We start from the raw sequence: 12,487 nt of genomic DNA, 5'->3' as shown, positions 1-12,487 counted from the left end.
TACTTTTAATTATTTATTTTTATAGTTTTAGAATAAGACCAAATTTGAAAAATTCAAGAAAAAGATCTCCCAGAGTCTTACCACTATTAAAATATATCTGTTTACTTATCTGTTTGTACATATTACATAAGATTTACAGGTAGAAAGTTCCACCAATTTCTCTCCAGTCCCCTCCGTGTTCTTATAGCAGTGTCTCCTTATTTATATGAGGGGTGTAAAAAAATTACCGTAAGAAGTTTATGGGGGAGAAAGGATGGAAGTCCTCTTTATTGTCTTCTCCGTTCCTCTCTTCCCTGAAGAGAGTGTGGAGCGTAGCCCAGAGCATATCCAGGTGTAGACCTCAGGAAATGTGACCTGAACGGAGTAGCTTTTCAGAAATAGGGGCTGTGTGACTCCAGGCAAGTTGCTTTCAGTCTCTGTGTCTCAGTTCCCTCGTGTGTAAACTGGGGATGGGAAGGGACTCCACTCTTGGGATTGTAGTGAGGATTAAAGGAGGTCATGGGATAGAGTGACCGTCAAGTGTTGGCTGCTGCTTTTACGGTCGCCCTCCAGGCCATGGACTTCCCTGGTGGCTCAGACGGTAAAGCGTCTGCCTACAATGCGGGAGACCCGGGTTCGATCCCTGGGTTGGGAAGATCCTCTGGAGAAGGAAGTGGCAACCCTCTCGAGTACTCCTGCCTGGAAAATCCCATTGATGGAGGAGCGTGGTAGGCTACAGTCCATGGGGTCCCAAAGAGTCAGACATGACTGAACAACTTCACTTTCACTTTCAAACTTTCCAGGCCTTCGAAGCCATCAGATTATCTCTCCTTTAGCTTTGTGTCTGTCTAGAGGAGACCGCCATTCATTGATTCAGTCCACAGATGTTTATTGAGCACCTCCTGCGTGCTCTGGGCTCTAGGATGTAGCAGTGAACAAGTGAAAGAACCTGTTCTCGCAGAGGGGCTGTTCCAGTGAGCTGTGGGTGACGGAGTAAAGAGACACTTGCTTACAATGCCAGGAGGTAGTGAGCGCCCTCAAAGACAGTGGATGCAGAGAGTGTGGGAGAAGAGGGGCCCAGGGCTCGGAGGGCCATTGCATTAACCTGGATCCACAGCAGCCAAGCAGGCCAAGGGGGTAGTTTGGCACAGAATGTTCCAGGCAGAAGCCGCAAGTGCAAAGGCCCAGAAGCAGCACATGTGGGTATGTTTAGGGAACAGTCCAGAAGTCAGTGTGGGAGCAGTGAGGCAGTGAGTGGGAAGGAGGGGGCCGTGAGGTCAGAGGGGTCATTGAAGCCGCTCACGTGGAGCCCTGGGGCACGTGAGACGGACTTCAGACCCCTCACGCCCACCCACTGCCCACTGTCATCGCAGGCTCCCTGGCAAATCCAGGATATGGCACCGCCCAGTGACTGGCCCCAGGTGGGCCGAGTAGAGTTCCGGGACTACGGCCTGCGGTACCGAGAGGACCTGGACTTGGTTCTGAAGAATATCAATGTCACCATCGATGGCGGGGAGAAGGTGGGTGCCCCTCGACCCCTGCCCGTCCGTGGGCGGGCACAGGCTGCCACCAGGTTTCCCCTGCCCCCGAACCGCAGGGTGGAGGGGGAGAGCCTTTGGCAGTAAAATCTGCTCAGAGTGTCCCAACTGCAGACTGGTAGCCCAGGAGCCAGAGGAGATACGTTTTGGAAATTGCCAACACTGAAAAATCTGGAATGTTTTATGTTAAAAAAAAAAAATTCCATTTCCTGCTTTTCTTGAAAGCTCAGAACTTCTGGCAGCACCGGGCCCATCCTTCCCACCTGGCTCTTTCTAGATAAGACGTGAGCCTCCCAGTTCACTGACCAGTCCCTTCCTCCCCTTTTCATGTGCCCCCTTGGCCACAAGGCCTCTAGAATAGAAAGATGCCCTCCTCACTACTAGGGATGGCTCAAGGGTATCGCTGCTCCTAGAGGACGTCTTTGCCCTGAGATCCTCAGACCCTCCTGAGGAATCAGACTGAGGGTCTTTGTGCCCATTTGCCAGAGGCCAGTGTTTCTTTCTTCTCTGAACATGCAGGAGTTGTTAAACACCCAGTCAGGAGGCCCAGAATATTCCATTCCCATGAGAGAGTTTCTCTAACTTGTAACAAGAGGAGGAACAGAGTGGGTGGTGTTCTAATGGAGACTTTCTGGCTTATGTTGCATAATGAGGCTGCCCTGTGAGTTGCTGTCTGAGGGTGGAGGAGCCTGCCTCTCTGAAGCCCAGATGAGAAGGGGAGAGTTCTGCCTGGAACGTCAGTCATTAGCCATTAAGTGGGGAGCCCAGTTCCCTCAAGAGGATAAGTGGAGGCCTGGTCATACCCATGACCTCTGCTCACTCAGCTGGGATACAGCGGCATCTTCCTGAACCTTTAAGATATTCCAACACCTCAGGATGGGGAAACTCACCATCATAGAACTGAAAAACCATTTGATTGTTACTTAATACTGTCTTGAGTTGCAAATAACTAACTTACTAAAGGAACTGATTATAATTTTTAATTTCTAAAAAGAGCTGGCAGAGACTAGGAAGTCCTTCTTGACCTTTGCCCAAAACAGCCCCTAAAGGAATGTCTCTGGAAGCTGCTGAAGGGAGTAGATATAGTAGGAGAAGGGTGGGTTGACCAGATGACTGAACTGCTCTGTGGCTGGTTAAACTTAAGGATGTGAGGAGCAAGAGGTCAGCCCAGATACCAGTGTTCCCATTTCACCCAGGCCCTTCCTGCCTCACAGGTTGGCATCGTGGGGCGGACAGGAGCCGGGAAGTCGTCCCTAACCCTGGGCTTGTTTCGGATCAAAGAGTCAGCCGAGGGAGAGATAATCATTGATGACGTCAACATCGCCAAGATAGGCCTGCACGATCTCCGCTTCAAGATCACTATCATCCCCCAGGTGGGTGGGGTCACACTGAAAGTGACGCGTGTGTATTTTCACAACAGATGGACATTTGTTCCTGCTTTGTGGTTTTCATGACTTTTTACTGAAATTGTGCTATGTTTCTTCATGGACTCTCCCCTTCACACATAAATAACAGGGAGAATTAACTAGGTTTCATTCATTGCTTCACTCCTGCCACCCAGTAGGCAGTGTCCTAAGCATCTCACAGCATCCAGTTAAGACACTGGCTTCTCTGCTGGACAGGAATCTCTCACCTTCCCAAGAGCTAGGTGAGAATGATGAATTTTCTAGACTGATTCCTGTAGGTGGCGATTGCATAATATGTTGCCTCTTAGTGTTGTGTTGCCTTAAATTTTTTCTCAGATTTTAATTTGGAGGCAGGAGACGGAGGGGAATCCATTTACCTTGCAATTAGGAATCGCCCTAATCTGCATGCTGGTTCTTGCTTCCAGAAGGTTCCCAACACGTTTGTGTACTGAGTGCTCTGGGAAATCTAACAGGAAAGAAATCTGTTTTATTTCCCTTAACTCAGAGTTTTCCAGATTTTTTTCCCCCATCTTCGACATCTTCAGAAATGGTGATTTGGAGGAACTCCAAAACCCCATTTTGAACAATTCTAGCAAGAACATTCTACATCCCACCTATTTGCCCACCCATGTCCAACTGTGCCTCGAGCCTCACACGATGTCTGCCGTCTTCCCTCCAAACAGGACCCTGTTTTGTTTTCGGGTTCCCTCCGCATGAACCTGGACCCATTCAGCCAGTACTCGGATGAAGAGGTCTGGACGTCCCTGGAGCTTGCCCACCTGAAGGGCTTCGTGTCAGCCCTTCCTGACAAACTGAACCACGAGTGCGCAGAAGGCGGGGAGAACCTCAGGTAGGCGGAGTGATGCCCAGCCGGGCCTCCACATCACCTCTGTCGGGGCCTTGGTAGGTTTTGTCTGTTTGCATCAGGTTCAGACCTGGGCTTGAGTTCCAACTCTGCCACATGAGCCATTTGTCTCCTAATCTCTTGGACATCAAGTTTCAGTATCTAAAACGGGTTTCATGCTGGGCTGATTTTTACCATGAGGTGTAACCAGGATGATCCCAACAGCTCCTTTCTCACACCAGGTCCCTTCGGTGGAGAGTGAAGTTGTTACATTTTGGAAAGGCTTCTCTCCCAGTCAGTAAATAGCCCTGCTCTGGGCCCTCCCTTCCCCGACCCAAGGCCCCAGCTACCTGGCCCTTCTCCCAGGGTCCACCCGGGATCCAACAACTAGAGCGGTAATGCCTGGCACAGCAGGGATCCTCTGCCTCTCCCGCTGCATCCATCACCGTGACCACCAAGCACCACCCCTCAGGTGTGCTCAGCAAGAGCCGGGGCCACTCACACCAGGGGGCGGCCAGCCAGGCGGCTCTGCTGGTCTTGGCTCACCCACGTGGGTGGGAGCCGCTGGCTGCAGGCGGATATTCTAGCTGGCCTCCACTGGGGCCGTTAGGCTCTGCCCTGGGTGTCCCTCCTTCCCCGGCAGACCAGCCCAGGCATGTTGTCACGGTGATGGCGGAGGTGCAGGCGTGAGCACACCCTGGTGTGCACCCTGTTCAAGCCTCTAGGTTTGCCAGCATCCCAGTGGCCAAAGCCAGGCACAGGGTCGAGTCCAGCGTCCACTGAGAGAGGCCCTGCAGAAGGCAGTTTGCCTTCTGGGGCAAACTTTGCTTGGGGCCAGTTTGCTCATTGTTCTACTCGCTGTACTGAACTGATCAGATATCCTGGCTATCACCTCCGAGCTCTGTGTTGAGAGTGAATCTGAGGCTGCTTCTAGCTCAACAGGAAGACCGTGCTGATCGATTAGTGATGGCCAGTGTGGGCGCGGATGTGGCGGGTGGACGTGCCCTCCTGGTCTGAGCAGCAGACAGTGTCTCCTCTTCCTCCTCTCAGCTATGGCCTGGACTCAGCGTCAGGGGTGATTTTGACACTCATTTCCTGGTCTTTCTCTCCTGGTCAAGCGTTGGGCAGCGCCAGCTTGTGTGCCTGGCCCGGGCCCTGCTGAGGAAGACAAAGATCCTCGTGTTGGACGAGGCCACGGCGGCCGTGGACCTGGAAACGGACGACCTCATTCAGTCCACCATCCGGACGCAATTTGATGACTGTACCGTCCTCACCATCGCTCACCGGCTCAACACCATCATGGACTACACGAGGTGACGCCCTTGGCCCAGAAGGCCTCCAGGCCTCACGGTCCACCCCACCCACCCCGTTTACCCACCCATTCATTCATTCATGCAACACTGACCTCATACCTAGTGACAGCCCTGGTGTCTCTTTGTCCTGGTTAGTACCAGGCATTTTTGCCATCACTCAGTCAAAAGTTAACACATGTGTGGATTGTCAGCCACATTCCTGGCCCTGTTCCAGACACTGGGGACTGAGCCAGGAGCTGTCACACAAGGAGCCTGCCTAAGGGACCTTATGGATTAGTTGGGGGCTGGGTGCAGAAATAGATAATAAACACAGCAACAAATAAAAGCGAATTGTGCTGGGAGGGAAATACACAAGGCGATAAGAGTACTGAAGGTGATGTCACAGGACACTGACTAGAACTGGGGTTGAGGACAGGCAGCCAGGTGGATGGCTACTGCAGCAGGCCTGGCAGAGGGTGTTAGGGGTCTGACCCAAAGCAGGGACTTGTCCAGGTAGACTCCTGGAGCACGGGGTGCCAGCCCCTCCCCAACGCCTCACGTCTGTGTCCCTCCCTTGCAGGGTGATCGTCCTGGACAAAGGAGAGATCCAGGAATGGGGCTCCCCCTCTGACCTCCTGCAGCGGAGAGGTCTCTTTTACAGCATGGCCAAAGATGCTGGCTTGGTATGAGCCCAGAGCGGGTGCAGCTGGTCAGAACTGCAGGGCCAACCTGCCAGCAGTCAGGGACGAGTCAGCATTCTTCGGAACCCAAGGCTCTCAGACTGAAACCAAAAAAAAATGAAAACCCCCAAAACCAAAACATACACAGAGCAGCCGCCCTCTGGCCCTTTTGCCTAGAACTGGCCGTGAGGAAACAGGAGAGACGCTGGGATGCAGCCCCCCCAACAATGCACACGCCCTCGGCTCTGTTACCCCCCGAAGATGCACACATGCTCTCACACCCCTGGGAGGGCACATATGTTCTCCCTGCTCTGTGGGGACATTCGGGCCACCAGACTTCCAGAGAAATCGGTTGCGTAAAATCTGCTAGTGACCAAATCCAGCCAACTGCCTCAGGTCTCTCCAGCTGAAGTCTGTGGATTCCGCACCTTGGGGAAGCTCGCTGGTCCCTGGCACCTCTCCGTCCTTGCCTGGCTCTCCCTAGATGCTTGTCTCCCCAGGGCTGCAGTTGGAGGTCAGGGGCCTGGTGAAGCCCATGCTCACCCTCAGGCAGTGTCCCGAGGACCACCGACAGCCCTCTCACCAGCCGTCTGGTCTACGAGGTGCTCAGCTGCTGGGAACCAGCCTCCCAGCCCTGTCTCCAATGGGACTTGCTGCCTGGACTCCGGGTGACCGGGCCTGGAGGTCCAGGCTGGGAGAGCCCTCTCAGTGCCAGCTTCCCTGCTTGGCTGCTCACCTCCTTACCCACCCCAGTCTTTGCCTTCCTCCCTCCGTCTTTTTACCCATGGCTAGAATGGGTTTACGCCTCCAGGTGCCTGAGAATGAAAACCTGCTCATAGTTAATGAAGCATTCTAAGCCAAGAGCGCTGGTCCCTCCGGGTGGGAGCATCTGGTACTGAAAAGAGCCCCCGTGAGTCCCCTCCTCGTTTGTAGATTTCAGTTTCTCACTGGGGGCCACTGGTTCACTGTCAGGGCCGGCTTGGTGGATGACTTGACTTAACGGTTACTGAGTCTCTTCTGAGACAAAAAAAGGACCTTTTCACAAGTGTCAGTGATTTTCTTTTTTTTTAAAGTACTGCTCCAGGGAGATGAACAGTCTCAAGACTTTATTTTCTTGGGAGGAAGCGTTAGGCCGAAGAGCAGCACCCCAGGGAATGGCCAGGTAGGTCCAGCATCTGGAGGTTGGGGGCTGTCTTCTCAGTCCTGTAGGTCCCTCAATTGGAGACCAAAGTGAGATGCCAAAAGCAGAGAGAGGTTGCTATTCATGCTCGCTATGTGAATTACATTGCTGACTTCAAACCAGAGAAGCATCTTTCTCCTTTTAGGTGAAAATATATATTTATTTTTTGTAAGTTAAACCATTCTTTCACATTAGATAAACCAAGTGTTTCTTGGGGATCTTTTTGTAATGACTTAACACTGGAAACGTGAACATTTGCAAATAATTTGCAGTAAAAAAAAAAAATTTATTTCTTTCTAAACGACTGTTCCATTTTCTTTCTGTCGAGGATTTCTGCTCTCTCTCCAAGAGTCAGGATGGGGCACTTCTCGTCTGCTGCTGTCCTTTCTTCTTGGCAAGCATGTTGTTTCTAGCGGGAGCTCTTGGAATTGGGAACCTAGAGGTTAAGAATCTGGTGGGGACTCAGCATGGCATGGTGGACGGACTTGAGTCCTGCCCTCATCCTCTGCAGGCTGTGTGACCCTGGGCAAGTCACTTAGTCTTTGTGCCTCAGTTGCCTCATCTGTAAAATGGGGCTGATCATACCTGCCTCCTGGGCTTGCTATGAAGATGAGCACTGATGTGGGTGTTATGTGCATGGCCCAGGTTGGGTTCTAAGACACAGGCAAGGCAAGCATCACGTGTGGCAAGAATTTCCCTTGGGAGCTTCCCTGGTGGTCCTGCGGTTAAGAATCTGCCTTCCAGTGGAACGCATTCCCCCCACCCCTGCACGACGGTGTCCCTCTCCCTCCAGGCTGCCTTGCCAGAGGGGCTGGGGGGCGGGGGGTAAAGATGCTCAAGGAAAAGCAGCTGTGAGGTTATCACCCTTAGAATGAGAGGCACGTGGGAGAGCCTGGTCGGTTTTAGATGTGCATGTATTTGTCTCAGGGCCTGATGCTGAGTGTTAAGATCCCAGGTCAGTGGCCATGGGACCTGCATGTGCCTGTGGGGACGTTGTGGTTGAAGTTCACCCGCCTCATGAAGAGGTGTGGGTGCAGCCTGAGGAAGGGGAGGAGGCGGCCCTACACACCCGCCCTTCCAGGTGAGCACCCCAGTGCCGTGGAAGAAGGGGGACCAAGCTTGGTTGTGCACCTGCTGTGTGTCAGGTCTGGACTCAGCGCTTTGCACAGTTGTCCTCTGGGAGGGGAACTGGGCCGGAGAGGAGCCCCAGGCTCACCCGCCTGCTCACCTCGCTGCTGTTCTTCCAACCTCAGGGTCCTCCCTCTTCCCCCAGCTGCTGGCGTCCCCTGCTCTCTTGCCTGTTTGACAGTGGCAGCTCTGTGTGAGCAGGGCTGTCTGTTCCTTGCTGAATGCCCACCTCTAGAGCAGGGCATAGGACACGTGCTCAGTGACCACGTTCTCTGAACCGGGCCTGAGCCCAGAGTGGAGTCACTGGGGCCCTAGAACTTGCCCTTCTGGAGTCACGGCCTCACTGGTAGATCTGGGATCCTTGTATCCACCTGACCAAGTGGCTGTGAGGGTGAACACTGATTGAGGTAAAGCACCCAGCATATGCCTCGCCCTTAGGATGCCTTCATACATGGTGGTGCCGTTCGTGCATTCATGCGTCTGTCTGTCCGTCCATCTACCTGTCCATCTCTCCCTCCATCCATCCATCCATACAGTAGGTAAATGTTGACCCCTCCTATGTGCTGTGTACCGTGCTGGGGCCAGGGAGAGCACAGCCAACACAGATGCACCAATCTCCCATCTCGGCCCAAGAAGAAAAAGATCCTTTTCCCTCGGGGGTGGGGGGGTGGTGGTTCTGGAGTGGAATTTAGCTGTTATCCGTGAGCTGATGTTAGAGAAATGTGCAAGGAGTGGTGTGGCACAGTACTTCAGTTGTGGGCTCTGGAGCCAGCCTGCCTGGATTCAAATCTCTGCTTAGCACTCTGTTTTGCTCACCTGTAAAAGGGGCCTCATAATACTACCTTCCTCAGCAAAGCATCCTAGGAAGGCGCAGGGTGACATAACTTCCCTTTCCAGTTGTGAGGATTAACTGGGCAACAGGCATTTAGAGCCTGGCTCTGCTGGCAGTGACCAGTGGGACTCAGGTGAGGTTAAAGGACCTACTGAGAGGCACTGACCAAGGAAGGCCTGTATGTGGCTTTTCTGGCTCTTCACTGTCTCCGCCTGCCAGCCAGGCACTGCTGGCAGGACCCACAGCAGGGGGATTAATGGCCCGGGTGGCCAATGGGCTGGTGTCCAAGGAGCTGTGGGGTGCGCCAGACAGCAGCCTTGTCAGCAGGCTTTCAGGGTGCTGGCTCCATGGCCCACACTCTGCTTTCTGGCAAAACACTTCCCTCCGTGAAGGAGGCTCTTGTGGCCCTGGAACGACCCCAAGGGAGGGTGCCAACCACACAGCTGCTGCCCATGGGGGCTCTCCCGGGGTGGCAGGTGGCTCAGCTCCAGGCAGAGACACAAGCAGCGCTGTGTCTGGTCCTTTGCTGCATGTCGCCGCATCTTGCAGTTGGATGGACACCCGCCTGAGATGACGTGGACTTTGGCATCAGGCCCAGGGTAGATGCCCGCTCTGCCACTTCCCAGCTGGGGGGCCCTTGCCAGGTCACGTCCACTCCCCGAGCCTCAGTTTCTTCATCTGCAGAATGGGGCAAAATCACTAGTGATGACGACATTTGGCTGGCATGATGGGCAGGCAAGAGATGACAACACCCAACCCATTTTGAAGTTATCAAAATGAACTTCTGGTCACATCCGGAAAAGCGGGAGGTAGCAGCTGGGTTTAGATTACTCTGGGCTGAAAATCCCAGGTCAGGATGGACACCTCAAGCTGGGTGGGACACGGCAGGCTGTGTCCGGACAAGTAGGTGGGTGTCAACAGGCTCCTCTGACTCACTACCACGGTGCCCAGGTATCGGTGCATTGTTGATGGCGGGGATCAGTGACTCAGTGGGCAGTCACTGTTTCATCACAACTAGAGGAGAGGGTGCTAGTGGCTTCGAGTGGGTGGAGGCCAGGGATATCACTGACCATCCTGCACAGGGGCACAGGACGTCCCTGACCTTGGCTTTCCAACAGCATCTCCCCCCCTGGCACCTGGTAGGCAGAAGTGTGACCAGAAATTCCCTGGGTGTTCCAACTGCTGCTGGGGCAGAACTCGGTCTTTGATAAACAAATGGATGAAACTCCAAATCCTGAGCAAATTCTCCCGGTGAGGCCCAGAAGACCTGGCTCCTCGCATCTCGGTTTAGGAACTGAACTGCGTGCTGGGTTTGTGCCTGGAGAGGGCCGTCCCTTGTGTGGGTTGTGGTTTGTGCATCTGTTCAGACAAGATACTCCCAGGAGCTCAAGGATGAGGCTGAAGCAGTGGTTCTCAGTCCTGGCTACACATTGGAATCACATGGGCTGGACCAGTGATTATGGGGGTGGGAGGGAGGCAGGTGTGGTTGAGGGGTCCATGTAGAGATGGAAGCGGGCAGCATCCCAACTGTGGCAGATGCAGGAAGTTGTATGGGTGATGCCATTGCATAGAAAGTAAACACATACACAGTGAGTACAAGTAAAACTGGGGATCTGAACAGGATCTGTGGGCTGTACCAGTGTCAATTTCCTGGTTGTGATATTGAGCTATTGTTTTTTAAGACGTTACTGTTGGCTTCGTAGGTGAATTCTATCAAACATACTATACCTATCCTTCTCAAGCTCTTCCAAAGAACCGAAGAGGAGGGAACACTCAAAAGACATTCTAGGAAGCCACCATCACCCTGATACCAAAACCAGACAGACACCACCAAAAAAGAAAATTATGGGCCAACATCTTTGATGAATATAGATGCAAAAATTCTCAACAAGATATAAATAAACTGAATCCAACAACACATAAAAAGATCATACGCCACAACCAAGTGGGGTTTATCCTAAATTCACAAAGATGGTTCAACACACAAAACCAATGTGATACACCACGTAAACAAAAGATAAAAACCACATAATCACCTCAATAGATGCAGAAAAAGCATCTGACAAAATGCCATTCATGAGAAAAAGTCTTAGCAAAGTGGGTACTGAGGGAACATATCTCAAGATAATAAAAGTCATTTATGACAAGTCCACAGCTCAGAGTACTTTGAAAGCCTCTCTGCTAAAGTCCAGAATAAGACAAGGATGCCCACTCTTACTTCTGTTCAAGATAGTACTGGGAGGCCTATTCACAGCAATCAGACGAGATGAATCCAAACTGGGAGGGAAGAGGTAAAATCGTCATTATACGCAGATGATATGCTACTATATATAGAAAACCCTAAAGACTCCGCACAAAACCTACTAGAACTGATAAATTCAGCAAGATAGCAGGATACAAGCTTAACATAGAAATCTGTTGCATTTTTTTACACCAACAATGAAATGTCAGAAAGGGAAGGTAAAAAAAAACTTTCAAAATTGCAACCCCCCCAAATAAAATACTTAGGAATAAACCTAAGGAGGTAAAAGACATATTGCTGAGAACTCTAAGATATTAATAAAAGGAATTTGTGGTGCTGGAGAAGACTTGAGAATCCCTTGGACTGCAAGGAGACCAACAAACCAGTCTATCCTAATTGGAAATCAATTCTGAATATTCATTGGAAGGACTGATGCTGAAGCTCCAATACTTTGGCCACCTGATTTTAAGAGCCAACTCTTTAGAAAAGACCCTGATGTTGGGAAAGATTGAAGGCAAAAGGAGGAGGCAGCAGAGGATGAGATGGCTGGAAAGCATTACTGACTCAATGGACATGAATTGGAGCAAACTCTGGGACATAGTGAAGGACGGAGAAGCCTGGCGTGCTGCCTGGGGTTGCAAAGAGTCTGACACGACTGAGTGAGTGAATGATAACAACCACAAAGATGGTTCAAAGAAATAGATACTCCATGCTCTTGAACTGGAAGAATTAATATTGTTAAAATAGTCATATTTTATGACTTTTATGATGTATATATAGCACGGGAAACTATACTTAATATCCTATAATCATAATGGAAAAGTATTAAAAATATATGTATCATCACTTTGCTATACAGTAGTAATTATCACAACATTGTCAATCAGCTATACTTAAAAAAGAAAGATGTTACTATTAGTGGGGAAGGGGTATACAGGAGCTCTCTGGACTATTTTGTTTTTAACTGCTTGTCAATCTGCAATCATCTCAAAATAGAAGGGGTACTCTGTAAAAGGTACACACACCATTGCTCCAGTCCCAGGGATTCTGATTTCATTGGTCTGTGGTGGAGCCTGGGCACAGACGTTTGGGGGTCCCTGGTTGAGTTCAGGGGGCAGCCAGGGCAGACAGCTGCTGTTGACTTTGGATCTGGGATAGAAGGGGTTGGATGGGCCCTGATCAGGCCAACTTTGGGGTGGCTGCGTCCTCCTGGCTCTGGGATGATATGGCACTTTCTCCTCCCAGAGAGTAGAAAGGAGTCTAGACTCAATTCCATGGGGCCATTGATGACCCCAAGTCAGCATGTCTCCAGGGCTTGGCAGAATCTCCAGGTTGGTGGGGCCAGAGGAGGATCGAGGGGCCACAC

General features: G+C 51.5%; 1 protein-coding gene across 4 annotated transcripts in view; it reads left to right on the top strand.

Annotated features, from left to right (window-relative positions):
* The window catches only part of ABCC1 (ATP binding cassette subfamily C member 1), a 155,198-nt gene extending 147,997 nt beyond the window's left edge, over positions 1 to 7,201 (top strand). For all 4 annotated transcript variants that reach the window (XM_052652082.1, XM_052652080.1, XM_052652081.1 and 1 more), the window contains 5 exons: positions 1,353 to 1,499; positions 2,732 to 2,890; positions 3,607 to 3,773; positions 4,886 to 5,080; positions 5,640 to 7,201. In XM_052652082.1, coding sequence (XP_052508042.1) covers positions 1,353 to 1,499; positions 2,732 to 2,890; positions 3,607 to 3,773; positions 4,886 to 5,080; positions 5,640 to 5,748 — 777 coding nt within the window. In that variant the 3' untranslated portion in view covers positions 5,749 to 7,201. The remainder of the gene's footprint in view (positions 1 to 1,352; positions 1,500 to 2,731; positions 2,891 to 3,606; positions 3,774 to 4,885; positions 5,081 to 5,639) is intronic.
* Positions 7,202 to 12,487: the final 5,286 nt, after the last annotated feature.

This window comes from Budorcas taxicolor, chromosome 2 (genome assembly GCF_023091745.1).
Source record: "Budorcas taxicolor isolate Tak-1 chromosome 2, Takin1.1, whole genome shotgun sequence".
NCBI classification, from domain to species: Eukaryota; Metazoa; Chordata; class Mammalia; order Artiodactyla; family Bovidae; genus Budorcas; species Budorcas taxicolor.
This window is presented reverse-complemented; position numbering and strand designations above follow the sequence as displayed.